The sequence below is a fragment of the Heterodontus francisci genome, chromosome 11, assembly GCF_036365525.1.
Source record: "Heterodontus francisci isolate sHetFra1 chromosome 11, sHetFra1.hap1, whole genome shotgun sequence".
Lineage (NCBI taxonomy): Eukaryota > Metazoa > Chordata > Chondrichthyes > Heterodontiformes > Heterodontidae > Heterodontus > Heterodontus francisci.
In genome coordinates this window covers 95,523,258-95,542,036 of record NC_090381.1, presented here as the reverse complement: position 1 = coordinate 95,542,036, position 18,779 = coordinate 95,523,258, and the positions used below count along the sequence as shown (strand labels likewise).

General features: G+C 39.1%; 1 protein-coding gene across 1 annotated transcript in view; it reads left to right on the top strand.

The window, feature by feature from the left end:
• Positions 1–18,779, top strand: part of xrn1 (5'-3' exoribonuclease 1) — a 139,927-nt gene that overhangs the window by 99,443 nt on the left and 21,705 nt on the right. Inside the window, 7 exon segments of the mRNA XM_068042580.1 lie at positions 665–805; positions 1,997–2,138; positions 5,549–5,646; positions 5,966–6,094; positions 7,801–7,938; positions 14,501–14,669; positions 16,158–16,321. Coding sequence (XP_067898681.1) covers positions 665–805; positions 1,997–2,138; positions 5,549–5,646; positions 5,966–6,094; positions 7,801–7,938; positions 14,501–14,669; positions 16,158–16,321 — 981 coding nt within the window.

Genomic DNA, 18,779 nt, shown 5'->3' with positions numbered 1-18,779 from the left:
TCGAATATCCTTGAATGTTCAGTTCCCAGTCTTGGTCACCATGTAGCCACGTTTACATTATGGCAGTTACATCATACCCATTTACCTCTGTTTGGGCCTTTAAATCATCTACCTTGTTGCGAATGCTGCATGCAGTCAGGTAGAGTGCCCTTAACTTTGTCGTCTTGACATTATTCTGCATTCTAAGTATAGTTGAGGCTCGCCTTTGTTCCTCCTGCCTTCTAATGTCACTTGCTACTTTTCTACCTCCTATTACCAGCTTTACCTCCTTACAATTTGAGTTGCCCCTCAGGTTCCCATCCCGCTGACAAGCTAGTTTAAACCCTCCCCAACAGCACTAGCAAATCTCCTGGCAAGGATACTAGTTCCAGTCCTGTTAAGGTGTAGCCCGTCCATGTTGTACAGGTCCCACTCAAGACCACATTGATGGCTATGAGAAATGGAAATGTCACTGTGGAGTGGTAGAAGGTTACGCAACTGACTTTCTTGAGGGAAAGTCAATTTTATAGTGGTTTAACGCTATTTGCTCATGGAACATTACCAGCCAATTCTACATTCTTATTACGATCAATACTTGCGAATTGTTGAATATAGAATGGAATTCCACAATGAATACTAGTTTTTATTTTTTCTTCTTGAGCTCAAATATATTTTATTGCTATAGGTCCAGTTGAAGCCCGATGATGAGTTCTCCAATGTTTGGCAGTCCTTACATAGCAATTTTGGAATTTATTCCCTCCCCAAAGAGAGCAATTTCCGCACTGCAGATTTCGCCTGTAAACACTCTTCGGTTTGGCAAGAAAAGGTAAACCTACCTCCTGAAGTCAATTTTAAATTAGTAATGTTTGACATACTTCAACTCAGTTCATTTAATATGCGTTCAGAAGAAGTTTAAAACCGTGCTAAAGTAAATGGTCCAAGTAACACATCACTTTCATTGCATTTTTACATGCATTATAAAGGCATGTTTAGTTTTTCAAATATCCTGGATAAAATGCCTCCTGTAGACAACTTTAAAAAAAAATGAGCATCATAAAATCGAATGTATTAGATGGGGACTTTCTATTAAAAAAAAATGTCAACCATTTTTATGCTGACTGGCAAAAGATCCCTTGCATTGGTGTAAGATTTAGGTTCACGGGGCGGGCGGGGGGGGTGGTGGTGGCAGTCTAAGTCATAGGTGACTATCAGAGTAGTTTGTTAAACAGCAGCTTAAATATGAAGATGCAAAAGCTAAATAGACAGAAAAGACATCTGACCATAGCAGATTGAACAGATCACCGATTCCTGGTCATACAATGGGGCAAAATGCTGCTGGCAGTCTCCCTGATGGATGAGGCAGGCGAGGTGTTGGTGGTCTTTTCAGTTCTTGGGATCATCACTCTTCTTGAGCTAACCAAAGTTTTAGGCCAAAGCCTAACATTCAGCCGAAGCTCAGCATTGGGAAGCTCTATATCTGTTCAAAGAAGACTTATTTTTAAGGGCTGGTGGTTTGTCCTATGTCAATCACTTGTTTGATCCCATTTGGCCAATGACCAGAGGACAAGTACCCAAGATGTAACTTCCACCTGTCCATCACTTTGGTTTGAGGTTATTTGCAGCTTATATCATGCTAGGTGTCATTTGTTAACTCCTGCTAGGTACTTGTATAGCTAAGAGGGTACAGGGCTCCTCAAGACTCCCTCCTATCTGCTTAGGAATATCTATATGCCCCCACCCCCAGGAACCTCCTACTCCTTGACCCTTATCTTTGTTTATACTAGTCATGTCCCTGGCTGCTAAGAATTGTTTCTCTGAGTGAGAGAGAGAGAAAAGAAACAGCTTTCTGCCAGGCAATCACAATACTCTGCCTACTAATTCTGTAATATTCTTAAAAATGCCATTTCTTACACTGGGTTGCATCCCTGCCTGAAGACATAATGTGCATTGAACTGCACAATATTTCATTTTGGGCGAAGTGTACATGTTTTATTTTTACTCTCTTCTACCTTTCCAGGCTGTGTCTGGGCCAGCGTCTGTTTCAGGGTTTCAGTCCAAAAATCCTAATTCTACAGAAAATAAAATGCAACCATTCAAAACAGATGGGCAGCAAAAACAGAGACGTGTACTATCAGAACAACTGGCATGTGCCAGGAAAGGTAACCATTGGAAACATGTTTGTCATATATATTAATGACTTGGATGTGAAAGTAGGGGGCATGATTAGTAAGTTTGCAGATGACACCAAAATTGGTGGTATAGTGGACAGTGAAGAAGATTGTCTGAGGTTACAACAGGATATAGATCAACTGGGAAAGTGGGCAAGGGATTGGCAAATGGAATTTAATGCAGACAAGTGTGAAGTGATGCATTTTGGGAAGTTAAACCAGGGCAGGACATATACAGTGAATGGCAGGGCCCTCGGGAGTGTTGTTGAGCAGAGAGACCTTGGCGTGCAAGTACATAGTTCCCTGAAAGTGGCAGCACAGGTAGACAGGGTGGTGAAGAAGGCATATGGCATGCTTGCCTTCATCTGCCGAGGCATTGAGTACAAGAGTTGGGACGTCATGTTACAGTTGTACATAAAGTTGGTTAGGTTGCATTTGGAGTACTGTATGCAGTTCTGGTCGCTGCACTACAGGCAAGATGTGATTAAGCTAGAGAGGGTGCAGAAAAGATTCACAAGGATGTTGCCTGGTTTGGAGGGTTTGAGTTACAAAGAGAGATTGGATAGGCTGGGTCTGTTTTCCCTGGAGCGAAGGAAGCTGAGAGGGGACACGATAGAGGTATATAAAATTATGAGAGGCATAGATAGGATAGAAAGCCAGAGTCTGTTTCCCATGGTAGGGGTGACTAAAACTAGAGGGCATAGATTTAAGGTGAGATGGGAGAAGTTTAAAGGGAATCAAAGGGGTAAATTTTTCACTCAAATAATAGTGGGTATCTGGAATGAGTTGCCAGAGGAGGTAGTGGAGGCAGGAACAGTAGCAACATTTAAGAGACATCTGGACAGGTACTTGAATGAACAAGGCATAGAGGGATATGGAATTAATGCAGGCCTGTGGGATTAGTATAGATCGGCATTATGGTCGGCATGGACGCGGTGGGCCGAAGGGCCTGTTTCTATGCTGTAGAACTCTGACTCTATGACAAGTAAAGCAATGTGGTTATGGGTAAATTGTTATATGGAATAAATAAAGTAAAGCCAGTTGCCTTGTAAATGATTTATTGATGCTAGAAAATATTGGTATCTCACATCTATTTTGAAAATTAACCAATTTCAATCAGTGCTGATAATGAGGTTAAATCTAGCAAATCTTACCGTGTTACTTTCTGTGTGAATTAAGAAGTTTTGCTGCAAGTGTTTTGTTTTTTATTTTCATACCATTTCATAACCAGAATAGTAAAGGGACTACTTTCAAAGAATAATAGAATTTGAAATTTCTATCTATATACTGATGGTTTCTATGGAAAGGATTACTTCCTTCAAGTTGGTTCGAAGTGCTAATCTAGTACATGACGTTCACAGTATTATGGAGATGAATTACATTTGATTTGGCCTTTTGAGTTTGGGGAAGGTGATTATAGTGGGTGCATCATACTATATGATCTTTGAGGAGAGGACTGGAATTAAATGTAGGATTTAATCTCTCACCCTTCACAAAGGTTTATGTTTGGCATTATCCATCCCATCTTTTGTCATACAAATTTTGACCAGATTCTTTCTCATAAACAATTTGTTTTTTCATTATGTACTTGATTTCTTTCTAAATTGTGCATAATTCCCTGAAATAAAAACATTTAATATTGGTTATAAAAACAGAAACTGCTTGAAATATTCAGCAGGCCAGGCAGCATCAGTGGAGAAACAAAGTTAACATTTCAGGTTGGTGATCTTTCATCAGACGTCTAATATTGGTAATGGTCTTTGTTTGAACACTGAATATGAGGCATTTGAAGGAAAATCTTGAAGAAAATGAAATGTCATTAGTAAGCAAAGTGTTAAACTCTTCAACTCTGTTTTGATTATTTAAATGTTATATTTTGAATAACATTATGTCGGAGATTGGCATAATATTGAATTAAAATAATGGCTAGAACATCAATATGGACATTAATGTGTTCATACATTATGTTCTGAATGGGTAATGTTTTTCCAAGTTATTTGTGTGTAATACATTTTTAAAAGTAATGCCTGAAATTTGAACAAATGTATTATACTTTAGTACTATACATGCAGTGAATGCAGTCTACATCACAGAAAATTGGACCTTCTATTCTTTTTGAAGAGAGGAAGCATCTTATCAAGGGGTCCAGTGATGTGTCCAGAAGTATATCTTGCAAGTCTCCTGTTCCATTCAGGAGTATCCCACATCAGCTTATATAAACTTAAAACTTCCAATGTTATAGTGAAACCCCTGATTTCTTGACCCTCCCACTCCATTATGCTGTTTGGAGCGATCAGAGGTGGCCTACGATTCTTTAAGGTGACTTCTAAAATTATATCACTGAAAGGCAGCTTGTGATGGAGCTGTTGTAAATACCAGTTAGCACAAGTTAAAAATTATTTAAACTTCTGGCCCATTGGAGCCTATTTCACTTTGCAGGCCTTTCCAGTTTCCATTTCTACCTGTGTTACCTCCTCGGCTATCCACACATTCTCAAGGGTATGTCAATACTGCAGGCAAGCAGACATCTGGTTGCTCCTACAATGGCAATTATCTGCAGGAATTATAGACAGGAAAGTCACCAAACAAACAACTGTAAGCAGATTAAATGCTGTGACCTGTACTACGAGGTAAGTCATGGAATGGAGAGAAACTGTACCCACTCATGTGAGGATTGAGAACGAGAGGGGACAGATTTCAAGTATTTGGTAAGAGAAGCAAAAGTGACATGAGGAAAAACTTTTTCACGCGGCAAGTGGTTAAGGTCTGGAATACGCTGCCTGAGAACGTGGTGGAGGCAGGTTCAACTGAAGCATTCAAAAGGGAATTAGACAGTTATATGAAAAGAATGTGCAGGGTTATGGGGAGAAGGCAGGGGTATGGAACTGAGGGAATTGCTCTTTCAGAGAGCCAGTGTGGACACGATGGGCCGAATGGTCTCCTGCACTGTAACGATTCTGCGATTTCTACAGGCCCTGCCCAAAACGAACTTCTCCTGTGCATCGAACTTCTTAATTGTCTTTCTGCTTCCTATTGTCAGTCAAACTCCATTTTTTTTTTCATTTAAGTGCTCGACAAGTCATTCTACTTCTTCATTTGTTTCTCCTCCTCCCTTCCCTTTATTCTCTTTAAATGCTGCTCATCTGTATTTCCCACTTCTGATGAAGGTTCTACACTTGAAATGTTAATTTATTTGTTCTCTCTGCAAATACTGAGTATTTCCAGCATTTTTATCCCTGTTTAGATATATATCTGTATTCTATATTTCTCTTTTCAGCTATTTAACTTTTTAATATCTCAGCATTCATTACAAATAAACTGGCTGCCATTGTCTATGCCAGAATGCTTTATATGTATTTTGTATTTCTGAAAATTAAAACTCATTATCTTGTATTTTCTAGCCAAAGAGGACAACTCTGAAAGTTTCATGGCATCAACTCGTGGACCTGAAAACTCTGGCCAAACTCAGCCATCAGTTTCCAAACTGCAAAGTAAACAGGTGTATATGTATTTTAGAACTCTAACTTGGGAATTTGATGTTCTGAAGTCAAGGTGTGGCAGGTATATCTTCCAGCATTTGTAAGACCAAAATCTGAAAGGATGATACACTGCATATTACACCAGACAATCATTGTCTGTGCAACCTACTTTTTCTTTTGTTAAGTTAGCAAAAGGAGGGAAGTAGAATCCTTTGCCCACTTTTTTTAACTGGGGAGGGCATAAATCATGACCTTAAAATGATTTTAATTAGGCAAACTGTATTTGCATTTACAAGCACAAAGGGAAGCATGAAATATACCTCTTGTGAAACATTGCAGGCATGTACTAGCAGTAGTAAACCAAGTATGAAAATTCTAAGAAGAAATGAAGACTCAAATGAACAGAAGCCCGCCGTAGTAAATTGTCAGTCATCTGCATCAATAGAAAGGAATAATTCTGCCACAAAGGTAAGTGGCCCACATGCAACATTAAATATTAAGATGTTCGGAGGTATAATCCCATGGTTGGCTGGCGCAGGTGGCTGTTTAGGTATTTTGAACTGAGGAGGGTATATATAACATTACTTTAATAAAACTAGTTGAATTGGAATATTGGGTATTTCAGTAGACTGAATACTGAACTTTTGAATTCCAGAGCCAGGATTTGAATTGAAAAATGTTTCAATGTATCTCCAACAATAGCATAAGCAGTAGCTTGGGAACAAGTTGTTTACTTGCTCTTTCTTGCCCAAAGAAGGCACTGAAGGTTCTGAGTGAGGCACTGAAATTTGGTTGGGAGGGTAGCGAGAAAGAGAAGTAACTATTCATTTGTTACTATATTATTTATAGTTGATCTCCTGTACCACTGCACAGGAGGAATTTAAGACCGAGTCTAGTCTTGGGGAGAAGTTGTATTAGAGGGCAGAGGATAATTTAACTAGGGTTATTCTATGCTTTGACTAGATAGAGAGAAGCTATTTCCTCTGGTGGGGGAGTCCAAGGGGCCATTGTATCAAAAATAGAACTAAGCTGCTTAGCAGTGATGTCAGAAAGCGATTCTTCACACACAGGGTAGTAAAAATCTGGAACTCTCCCTCTCCCTTTCTTCTTACAAAAAAAAAGTCATTGAGGCTAAATCAATTGAAAATTTAATAACTAAAATTGATAGATTTTTGTTAGGTAACGTTAGGTGATATGGAACCAAGGCGGGTAATTAGGGTAACGATGCCGATTAGTCATGATAAAATTGAATAGCGGAACAGGCTCAAGGAGCTCTATGGACGACTTCTCTTGTTCCTTATTCAGTTGACCAGAAATGGATGCAGGTGTACGATTTTTAATACAAGTATATGAGAGAAAGGAAGTGTACGTCCAATTGAACTGAGTGTAAGATTCACTCAGTTCACTAAGTGTGAAAGGTTCCCTAACGTTTGAATATTTTCCTTGAAATGTGGTTCTAAGATGAGCAGTGCAAATGTGCAAAGATGTTGCTCTCCTGCAACCTGAACAGAAGCAGCAAATGTAAAAGTATCTTTAGATGTATCTGACAAATGGGATCAGGTACTATTTAAATTGAAGTTCCTTTTGTTTTTCTTTGTCTCTTTGCCTCCACCGCCAACATCATCTCCCCCCCCAACCCCAGCTTTTCCTGTCTTTACGCATAGGGAAGTTGCACTAGTCTTTAAACTTTGATTCTTCTGATCACCTTAATTTGCATGTGTTTGTGCACTTTGTCACTAGTTACAGCTTATGTCTTTCTATTATGTATGTCTTCTCATTTTGGTCTGGCTTTCAAGCCACTTTTTCTATTACGAAGTGAGTTTGTTTTTTGTTTGTCGAGAGTCCTGGTAGGCTGAAGTGTCATAATGGATCTTTTTATATACTAGTGTTGGTTGTATTGTGATATGGCCTTCCTTTTCACACTTCTATTATGAAAATTTGTTGTTTGCAAAAAATCTGTTTTGCAATTATGGTCCATTTTGTCCTTGCAAACTAAGCTGTGTACTTTCTATTCACGTATGGATGTCTCATTTCCTTTCTTTTATTTTCAATATGTATTTTAAACAATTCAGACATTTTTTTACATTTGTAGTTCATTTGGATTGCTGCTAGAATTTCAAGCTGTTCTTTGTAATTCTGCAGTTTTACTTTAATGTTGTACAATGTATCAGCAGGTACCATCCGAATTTGAGGAACTGGTAGTTTCATTAAAAACGCCTAGTGGACAAGCAGGAAAAGATGCACAAGGCTCACAGTCCACACAAAGTCCGAGAATCACTGGAGAACCCCTATCCCCACAGTCCTTTGCAATGGTGAGTTGTCAAGTTCTAAACTCGGGTTGGATAGTTTTTGTTAACATTTTAAAGCAGTGAAATTTAAAAGAGAAAGAAACGGTGGTAACTGCTGTATTTGTGCTTCTATAGCATTAATTTCTCCAAACTGCTGTTTCTGGTGAGTTATGGTTATTAGCCAAATTATGTGACAAATAGTGGATCACCTGTAGTGTAGAGCACGGTTATGATGTTTAGTTGCTAATATGGAGTGTTCTATTTAGGGCCGTTCCTGAAGAAATCTCTGTGAAAGTGGTCAAATGAGTGCATTGAGGCAATTATAGCTGCTTGTAAATTTAAGGTTGATGAGAGGTTAATTATATCAGCTTGTAAATTCCTGACACCAGTTCAGAAGAACTCGGCATTGGCTTTATGCCATTTTTTTAAAGTTAGGATTATTTTGCATCTATATAGTGCCAGACATCTGCTAAATGCAAGTTATTTATTTATATGGTGCATCCAGCACATGAGTTATCCATCACAATTTGAGCATTAAGCCTTACTGTAAGTAAATCTGTTACACAGGATCAGATTATATTTTAGCATAAATTACAGTACTAGATGAACAGTAATTTCCTCTCCAACTAAATATTAGGAAGACTGAAGCCTTTTTTTAAAGAAATGAACTGATCAAATCACATAATATTACCTGTCTTGGTTTCTCCACCATGCTGAGCACTTACTACTGGAAGTAGGACTTGTAGCATAATTAATAAATAAATGAAAAATTATATTGTTTACAAGAAAATTATTACACTTGCCTGTACAATAAAAATTTCTGTATTGGAAATGCTTCCATCTGTGTTCACTGTCAAAGATCCGTATTATGCAAGATGCCTAAACCTTGAGTTCACAGGGGTGGCAAGTTGGGGTTTGCAACGTGAACTGATGAAGGCAATTTCTAGAACCTGCTTGATTCACTAAGCTCTTCATAGCCTACCAACATCTGCTATTAATAAATCCCACTGTTTTATTTCAATGACAAATGACTTGAGAATAAAAAACCCCAAGGAAGCTATATGTTTACAATTAATGGGAATTACTTTTTTGTACAAGTGTTGCGTGAATCAAAGTGGGTGACCAATGATGCTATCCAACATGCAATAATCCAAATGTTTTTGAACAAACTAGGTTAATCACCAGTGAGATGAACACAGAGTTTAACACTGTTAAGTGTTAAGTCATGAAATTGGTTAAAAGAAGTGATCATGTGGATTTCATATTAAATAATAATGTGCTTGAGGTAATCACTCAACAAAGAGTTCTAGGCGTTTTGCTGGATGTGTCATTAAAGCCGTCAGCTCATTGTTCATAATGGGAATGAAGAGAGCAAATAAAATGTTGGATTGATGGCTGAATGCATTAGTTATATGTCTGAGGAGGTGACCTTGAAGCTGTTTCTGGAGTACTGTTTTGTTTTAGTCTCTGTGTAATAGGAAAGATGTATATTTATTGGAGGGAGTCAAAAGATGTCTACAAAGGTGATTCTTAAAGAGGATTGATTTATGAGGGAAACTTGTCTACCCTGAACTTGACACACTGAAGAAAAAATGGGAATAGTGGAGTAGATAGAGATTTTTGTGGATATGGAGCATTTGTTATTAGGGCCTCAGAGGAAAATCGGAAATTCATTTTTAAAGTAAGGCGTGAGGTTTGGAAAGGTAGGCAAGATGAGTCAGTGGTCTCCTTCCAAACCGTTACTATGTTATGTTACTATCTTGCGTTATGTTACAACTGAGGCGGGAGGATTGCACTGTTAATTCAGTCCCACTTCTCCACAGGTCACAGCATATCAATAAATTTTCCCACTTACTGAAACAGCCGGTTAGATGCTCTATTTGTCCCCAGAAGAAAGCACACCAACCAGGTTTCTTTAATAAAATTATCCGTTTATTATAAACCCAAGTCTTAACCAATAATGAAGTAAATATATACACAAATTGAAATATTAAAGCCCTGTATTATCATCCTAGTCCTCTTGCACATGCACATATATCCAAAAAGTGGTTAACAGGAAGCAAAAGGATTTTTGTTTACAGCTGTTACAAAAAAATAGAAGGAATAAAAAAAAACTTTTACTGAAAAGATATGGCGAGGTGTCCCAAAGTCGAATAATTGGATGCCACTTTCCAGGCGCGGTTGATGAACAGTTTGTTTTGGTAGGTGTTCAAAGAAAGTCAACTGCAGAAGCTTCACATAGGTCTTCCATCAGGTGTGCAGCAACAGGTTCTTACACATTCGGTTCAAATCTTTTAAAAATGCAAGGTTTCTGCAAACATTCGGGATTTCTTGAAACACAAGAAGCAACAGCACAGCTTGATGCAGGGTTTCTTCAGAGACAGGAGGAAATAGGACTTTGCCACATTTGAAATACAGGGTTTCTTCTCAAGAGATGCAGGATTCCTTTTTCAAAGAGAAAGGTGGGCAGTATTTCTCCTCTTGAGGCAGAAACAACAGCAACTGACTGTTTCAACAGTTCTAATTGAAACAAAACTTTTCCTGAAACAAATCCCATGGCCACCATAAATTGCTCCTTTGTCATTTGCTTGTAAACATCTGTCCCTTCGGCTCAGAAAACAACTTCCCGGTTGGATTCTTTGCAAATAGGTGTTTTCCAGTAACTATTTATATTTCGTATTCCGGCCAAACTCAGTCACAAACCCTTTTTTTAAAAAAACACAAAGTTCAGCCATCTCCAGATGATTCAATATCTATGAAATCCTTTTCAGTTTTTTAAAATATAGATTCTCAAGTTTTAGTGAGAAAAGGAAACTCTCGTAACAGTTACTTCAATTTTTTCTGAAGTAACTTTGAAAATAAAACAATATATACTACTTACTAGCTGATCTAACTGAGGAGAAAATGAGCAGATAATGAATAACTTGTAGCAGTTTTTCTGGTTTTGTAATGTATTCCTGAATGTTACAACAACTGTATCTCCTTGAGCTTGTATACACAATAGTTTATAAACAGTAGCGATGCCTGCATGGACTGTACTATTATTAAAGTTGAAGGGAGGGTCTGAAATCAAGTACCAAATTTAAAATATTTTTGCAAAAAGGGTGCTGTGGTAGAGATATTGGATCTGATGCAAGCCAGGAAAGATTAAAACTAACATTTATATATTATCTGGCCTTCATCATAAAAGCTCTTGAACCACTTCCAGAGCGTGGTCGCCAATATTGATGGATGGAGCATTTCTGACATCCTGCCCCATGATGTTCGTTTTCTTGAGGCTGATGGTTAGGCCAAATTCATTGCAGGCAGACGCAAACCTGTCGATGAGACTCTGCAGGCATTCTTCAGTGTGAGATGTTAAAGCAGCATCGTCAGCAAAGAGGAGTTCTCTGATGAGGACTTTCCGTACTTTGGACTTCGCTCTTAGACGGGCAAGGTTGAACAACCTGCCCCCTGATCTTGTGTGGAGGAAAATTCCTTCTTCAGAGGATTTGAACGCATGTGAAAGCAGCAGGGAGAAGAAAATCCCAAAAAGTGTGGGTGCGAGAACACAGCCCTGTTTCACACCACTCAGGATTGGAAAGGGCTCTGATGAGGAGCCACCATGTTGAATTGTGCCTTTCATATTGTCATGGAATGAGGTGATGATACTTAGTAGCTTTGGTGGACATCCGATCTTTTCTAGTAGTCTGAAGAGACCACGTCTGCTGACGAGGTCAAAGGCTTTGGTGAGATCAATGAAAGCAATGTAGAGGGGCATCGAACATCATGGGGCAGGATGTCAGAAATGCTCCATCCATCAATATTGGCGACCACGCTCTGGAAGTGGTTCAAGAGTTCACCTACCTAGGCTCAACTATCACCAGTAACCTGTCTCTAGATGCAGAAATCAACAAGCGCATGGGTAAGGCTTCCACTGCTATGTTCAGACTGGCCAAGAGAGTGTGGGAAAATGGCGCACTGACACGGAACACAAAAGTCCGAGTGTATCAGGCCTGTGTCCTCAGTACCTTGCTCTACGGCAGCGAGGCCTGGACAACGTATGCCAGCCAAGAGCGACGTCTCAATTCATTCCATCTTCGCTGCCTTCGGAGAATACTTGGCATCAGGTGGCAGGACTATATCTCCAACACAGAAGTCCTTGAAGCGGCCAACATCCCCAGCTTATACACACTACTGAGTCAGCGGCGCTTGAGATGGCTTGGCCATGTGAGCCGCATGGAAGATGGCAGGATCCCCAAAGACACATTGTACAGCGAGCTCGCCACTGGTATCAGACCCACCGGCCGTCCATGTCTCCGTTATAAAGACGTCTGCAAACGCGACATGAAATCGTGTGACATTGATCACAAGTCGTGGGAGTCAGTTGCCAGCATTCGCCAGAGCTGGCGGGCAGCCATAAAGACAGGGCTAAATTGTGGCGAGTCGAAGAGACTTAGTAGTTGGCAGGAAAAAAGACAGAGGCGCAAGGGGAGAGCCAACTGTGCAACAGCCCCAACAAACAAATTTCTCTGCAGCACCTGTGGAAGAGCCTGTCGCTCCAGAATTGGCCTTTATAGCCACTCCAGGCGCTGCTTCACAAACCACTGACCACCTCCAGGCGCGTATCCATTGTCTCTCGAGATAAGGAGGCCCAAAAGAATCATAAAAGCCATGCCCTAAATAGGTGGACAGTAAAAATAAAAAGCTGTATCATATTAGATGCTCATAGTTATTTGTATATCTGTAGTTTGTGAGGCTGAGTTTATTTATCTACCTGCAGTGGGTGAGGAGAGTATTATTTTCCTGAACCAATTAAAAAACATGAATTTCACTATCATTGGTGTCATGATCCTGTTTTTTTTTCTCTCTCCTGGGAAATATGCAGTGTGCCTTTAAGGCTGTAAGATATTAGTACTTCTTTAAGGCTGCCAGCTTCAGAAGTTACTGGAAAGTGCATCTTGGTTGCCCTGGATACAGCCATAGAGAGAGGGAGAACAGGACATATAATGTTTCCGTGTAACTTCAAAATACTGGCTTTGCAGCGACAGTTGGGACACAGACTCAGACTGTTCTGGCACATGAAGAAAAGAGAAGAGCTCTGCCTCAGTCTCTTTAAACCCTATTTATCATTCCCTGTCTGAATTCTGAAAAGTCAAGCCAGATTAATTGTTTAAAAAAAAATGCTATTTGTTGATTTGCTGTGTTCATCACTGGAAAGAAGAGCAACACTTCAACTGCTGAATTAGACTACTGAATGTCCTACCGTTGAAGAACCTGTTTTTTCCAATCGGACAACTGCAAAGATTTCAAGCAACCTTGGACTGCTTCTACATTGAAGATTCCATTTCGTCAGGAAGCATAATCTGAAAAGACTTCGTTGTTATTTCTGGTTTTTTCGGGCAGCTAATTAAACACCAAACTACCGTCAGTTTAGGTATATGTTTGCGAATGCAGGAGTTAGATTCATTAAATAAGTTATAAAGTCTTCCGATATTGGTTTATCTTAGTAGTGTTTTAAGATTTTAGTTTTTTTCTAATAACAGTTAATTTGTTGATATCTAAAGATACCTGGTTTGGTTCACCTCATTCTGGGGTTACTAGATTGTTCAATTCAGCTGTGGCTTTCTTTGATTTGGGAAGCTTTAAGATATGTAGGATGCAATCTGTGGAATGGCGGGACTGAATTGACTGTGTTGCTCCCACTACAGTCATAATATTGATTGGGGGCTTTGTCTTGAATGGTCGTGACATAACATTGGGAAAACCACTTATAAACTTCTCTGAATTCTTGTACCAATATGTCTTCTACCCACCCTTGAAACAGCATAGCCTCCCACTTAACATAAGCAATGCCAGGGAGGATCCACTAATAAATAAGTCATACATTGATGTCTTGTTGAAACAAATTAATGTCAATGGCAGAGCAAATCCTAACAACCAAAACCCCACCAGGCTGCTAAGTTCCGGATATTAAGACTAATCTTGTTAAATCTCATTTGAGATTGAAGAGAATATATATTATAAGCCATCTTCATGTGGAAAAAGCCTGCTAAAAATGTGATTTATTTTTTCCTACATGTTAAGCTCAGAAGCCCAAAACTGAATTGGGATTTTGTTATGTTTTGTCTTGATTTACATAAGATTTGAGATAATTGCCAAATATAGGTGATATTTTGCTGGAATTCCGCATTACTGAGTTGATGCTATCAATTGGTTTCACTTTTTTAATCTGGGATGATTCAAACCAAGGACTCAGTGAATGAGTTTTAAACAACAGCAACTGGTTGTTAAGAAACCAGATTAATGTTGATTACTGTATAATAGATGCAAAGTATTTTCAGACCATTGCAACAAACAGAATATAATGTCTGACACCTACCTCTGATTAACTATCTGATGGCTGAAAACATTCTTGCACAGTGTTAACCAACATTAACCAACATTCTAGTTATGTCTAAATAATGCCTTGCTCCTACGATGAAGTCTTCTGTTTGTTATGAGTTAATAATTTGCCTTAATTTTGTGGATGCTAGAACTGCTATTTAGAATTCATTTAAACATGTTTTTTTCTGATCAGTGTCATATTTTTAAATTGTACGAATAGAAAGGAACACAGATGTTGAAGGAAATTCTGAAGATAGATGGTGCAAGTTCAGCCCCTGAGAAAGAAACTAATGTATCCTCTAATGTAAAACAAGAAAGCTCTCTAACTTCCACTGCCCATCTTGAGAAACCAGGATATACCTCCCACCAACGTCCAGTAAAAAAACTTGGTAAGTAATAAATGCCATTTAAACTGATGCACTATAGTACTGTTAGCCTGTTAACATTCGTCCTGTTAAAGATTCAAGTCCATAAGAGGATGGGGGTGTGTGGGGCGTGCCTGACTGCAAACCAGTACCGAATCACCAATGGACTCCCAACAAAGAGCCTGAATTTGAAGCTCAGTCTCAACTAGCATTCATACTTGTTGTGTTTACTTATCTCTGGAGATGAGCAATCTTGCTTGGGAATGGGAGATCTCGCGTTGCCATCAATGTATGCAGACAAGTGGTGCAATGTCGCTTTGTGTCTATGATTCAAATCTCTGCCGTGAAATTCATCAAGCAGAGGCCATGCACTTCCTTATACAGTAGGAAACGTAATGGGAGACTCACCATGGGCCATATAGGCACATCTGTAATTGATCAATTCCAAAACTATTGAGTTGGTGGTAGTCTGTGACTCTGTTATATGCACTTTGTCATGGAAAATGGGTGCGGGGAGAAAATAACTTGATAGACAGTAACCAAAACTATATAGCATTACCTAATTGAGCATGAAACCATTTGGAGAAACCGTTCACCCCCCCCTCCCCCCCAGCTAACTTTCTTCGATCCTCCGTTTCTGGTGTTTTGACTCCACACTAAGCTATGTTGCTCTGCCGATGCTAGATGCCCTCTGCTACCTTATCCAAGTACCCATTATTAATATGGGAGACTTAATGGTGAAAGCGAATGATGGCAGGCTATCTGAATGCAGGAGCTTAAATCAGATTAAAGCTTATCCTGCTCTAAACCTGTCATCATCACCCATGCATTTGAAATAGACATCACTGAATAGTAATTAGACATGGTGTAACCCATTTGTACCATCAAATCAGTTCTTCTCACAGGCCATGTACAATCATCAACACGATCTAATCACCTAAAGAATGATTCACCAGAGCTTTTCATGCCTCTCAAAAGTAAGTTGAGTAAAACTCATGCAATTTACCAGTTGAACTGGTGTCAGATCTGTACAATTATTCTGAAGACTTTCTCCCTGTTATTTGCTGCTAATATTGGTGTAAAACTTGTCTGCAAGGATCAGTTATCAGTGATTGGCTGCAACCATTTTATTTTCATCAATTTACGTTAGATTGGGGATTTACAGTGTTTGTGTCAAGGTGAGGTAGCTGAATTACCATAATCAACACTATTGGCTGAAGTTGTTTGTTGGATTTTGCTCATGATAATTAAGCTCCTTTGACTTTGTGTTATGTGACTCCAAGCTAATTCCTTGGTCATATTAGAACTTCATTTTAAAAAATACAGAAAATTAAAACTTTGGCTGCTTTTTTTAAAATGCAGTGAGTGGCCATGGTATACTGTTAATTTAAACCAATATACATTGTTGAATTTTCTATTTAATTCCAAGTGGCAAAATCCTTATGTTTACATGCATATTTTATAGAAACTAGCTCAAAATGTACCTTTTCTTGTGTGGATTTTTTCTCCCAGCTGCGCAAATCAACAAACCTCAGGGCTCACTGGGTGGAGAAATCTCAGGGCATTATCGAGGACGACAGCAGCTTCCTTTATCCACCCCAGTGTCAGAGTTGCTCGCCATTTGTGCTAGAATTGGTCTACCACATCCAGATTTCTCCTTTATCACGACACCACAGGTTAGAACATATTTGAATAATTACATAAACCTAACAGTTTATTGCTCACTGATTAGCTACATGCTAGTGAATCAGCATGCTAAGTACTAGTAATCTTTTACTGACCAAAGGCAAACCTGATATCATTTTCAGTTTTTAGTCTTTGAATTGGTTCTAAAGAATTTACTTGTTGCACTTCTCTCAGTTGAAATATAATTATGATAATTAAGATTGGATTGTTGGGCATACATATGTCAGAGTTTTGCCATGCAAGTTGGTATTTTTCCCAAGGACACTGATTATTTTTAATCATCTTTCCAAATCTCCCCACTACAAGCTTTTATAGAAAATTATGATTCATTCCACAGTCCACTCAAATCAAATCCTCATGCCACTCTTACTTGGGCTGTGTAAACAAATGTCAAACATGTCTGTATTTTCCACTTTCGATCAGATCCATTCTTATTGATGCAGAACCTGCCCCTGTTGATCCCAGCTGCTGGATTCCCATCTGTGAACTAGCCTAATGCAAAGCAGTTAAGATATGAGCTTTCTTACAGTCATAGTAAATGGGTCTGTTACCCTGTAAGAGCATTGACATTTTGGAAACATCCAAATGTATTGTGCTGTCTTTTTTTTTAGAAATATCTTAAATGAAAATTTTACTGTATGGTGTGAGACATTGTGCCCATAATCCTGTGTGCATGTTTCTAAGTATTTCCAGATTTCTTTTGTCCCTAAGCTTGGCTATCAAGGTTCAGATCTATAATTGGAACTCATTTATCAGCTTTGAGAACAGTATTTCATATTGCAAAAATTTATTTTGTTACGAGAATTTGTCAGTAAAGGAACATTTCGTTATTTTGAGAATTTTTCACAGTAAAAACTATATTCATTTATATAGCACCTTTCATAACCTCGGGACAACCCAAAGTGCTTTACGGGCAATTAAGTACTTTTGAAGTATAGTCGCTGAAGTAATGTCAAAATAGTGACAGCCAATTTGCACACATCGAGGTCCCACAAACAGCAATGAGATAAATGACCAAATCCATTTTCAGTGATGTTGGTTGAGGGATAAATGATGGTCAAGACAGCAGGAGAACTCCCCTGTTCTTCTTTGAATTGTGCCATAGGTTCTTTTATGCCCACCTGAGAGGGTTTAATATCTCATTTAAAAGACAGCAGCTCCAAAAGTGCAGCAGTTCCTCAGAACTGCACTTAAGTGTCAGCTAGATGATGTGCTCAACTCTCTGGAATGGTGCTCATCAGCACCATTCTCTTGAAAGGTCACAGACCTGAAACCTTAACTCTGCTTCTCTTTCCACAGATGCTGCCAGACCTGCTGAGTATTTCCAGCACTTTCTGTTATTATTTTATATTACAGTAACGCTGATCAAGTAAATTCAGTATCTAGCAATCTAACCAAGGGGCTCCCAATTGGAGAATTTGTGAGAGGGTGCTGACCTGTACTGCACTGCTAGTTCTTAGCAATGGTGCCTAAAGTTTATTTGTCGGGCATATGATATTGAATTAATCATTTTAACCCTTATTTGCTTTAAACCATGTGTTTCAGATTGGGAGGATGGGGCAAAGCAGTAAATATTATTTTCAATAATCCCTAAACAATCAACAATCAAGGATACTGTATACAGGAAGACATTAGTTTTTTTTAAATAATGTACACAGTTAGAAGTTTGAGGAAGAAATGGAATGCGTTTTGGAAAATAGTAAAGATGCCTTTGTAATAATCTACTTAAAACTCAATATGCTATATAATCCTAATTGTTTTAGCAGCTAACTGGTAGTGTTGGTGCTGATTGTTTGGAGAAACTGTGCTCTTTAAATGTGTGGGAGGTAAGGAGCATTTGGTTTACCAAGATGCCGTGTAATTTACTTACAAAATAAGCATAAATCGTGAATTGGAAGAGAAAATTAGTGCTCTTATATAAAGGTTTATACGCTCAATATCCCAATAAAGAAGGACTGGTATTGAAATGCTTTCAGTTAGTGGGAAATCACTTACTCTAAAAGGGTACTTTGTGTTCACAAAATAATTGGCTCCAATGGTTCCCGAAAATGTAGTAATTTATAGTGTGCTTTTTTTTATATCTGGTTATCCTTTTTCATCTTTTTATTTTTAGTGAGTGACATTGGACTGGATTTTGTGCGGATGGTAGGGCTCCTGGCGCCAGACCAAAAGGGTGGGGGGGTAGCCCACCTCGGCCAGCTGGAGACCCCTTCCCCGGCGTGATCCGACTGCGTCGAGCCAATTAATAGTGTGGCGCTGGGATCCCCGTACCTTTTAAAGCATATTTGTCCAAGATACGGCCAGCGAGCCAGAGTCCGGCCCACGGATGTAAACTGCCAGAATGTCAGGCACCTTGGCGGGCAGCTATAAGTTTGTTCGGATCCTGCTCCTGCACAATATGGCTACGCCTAGCGGAGAGGCGGCGTTCACAGCCTGCCTCTATAATCA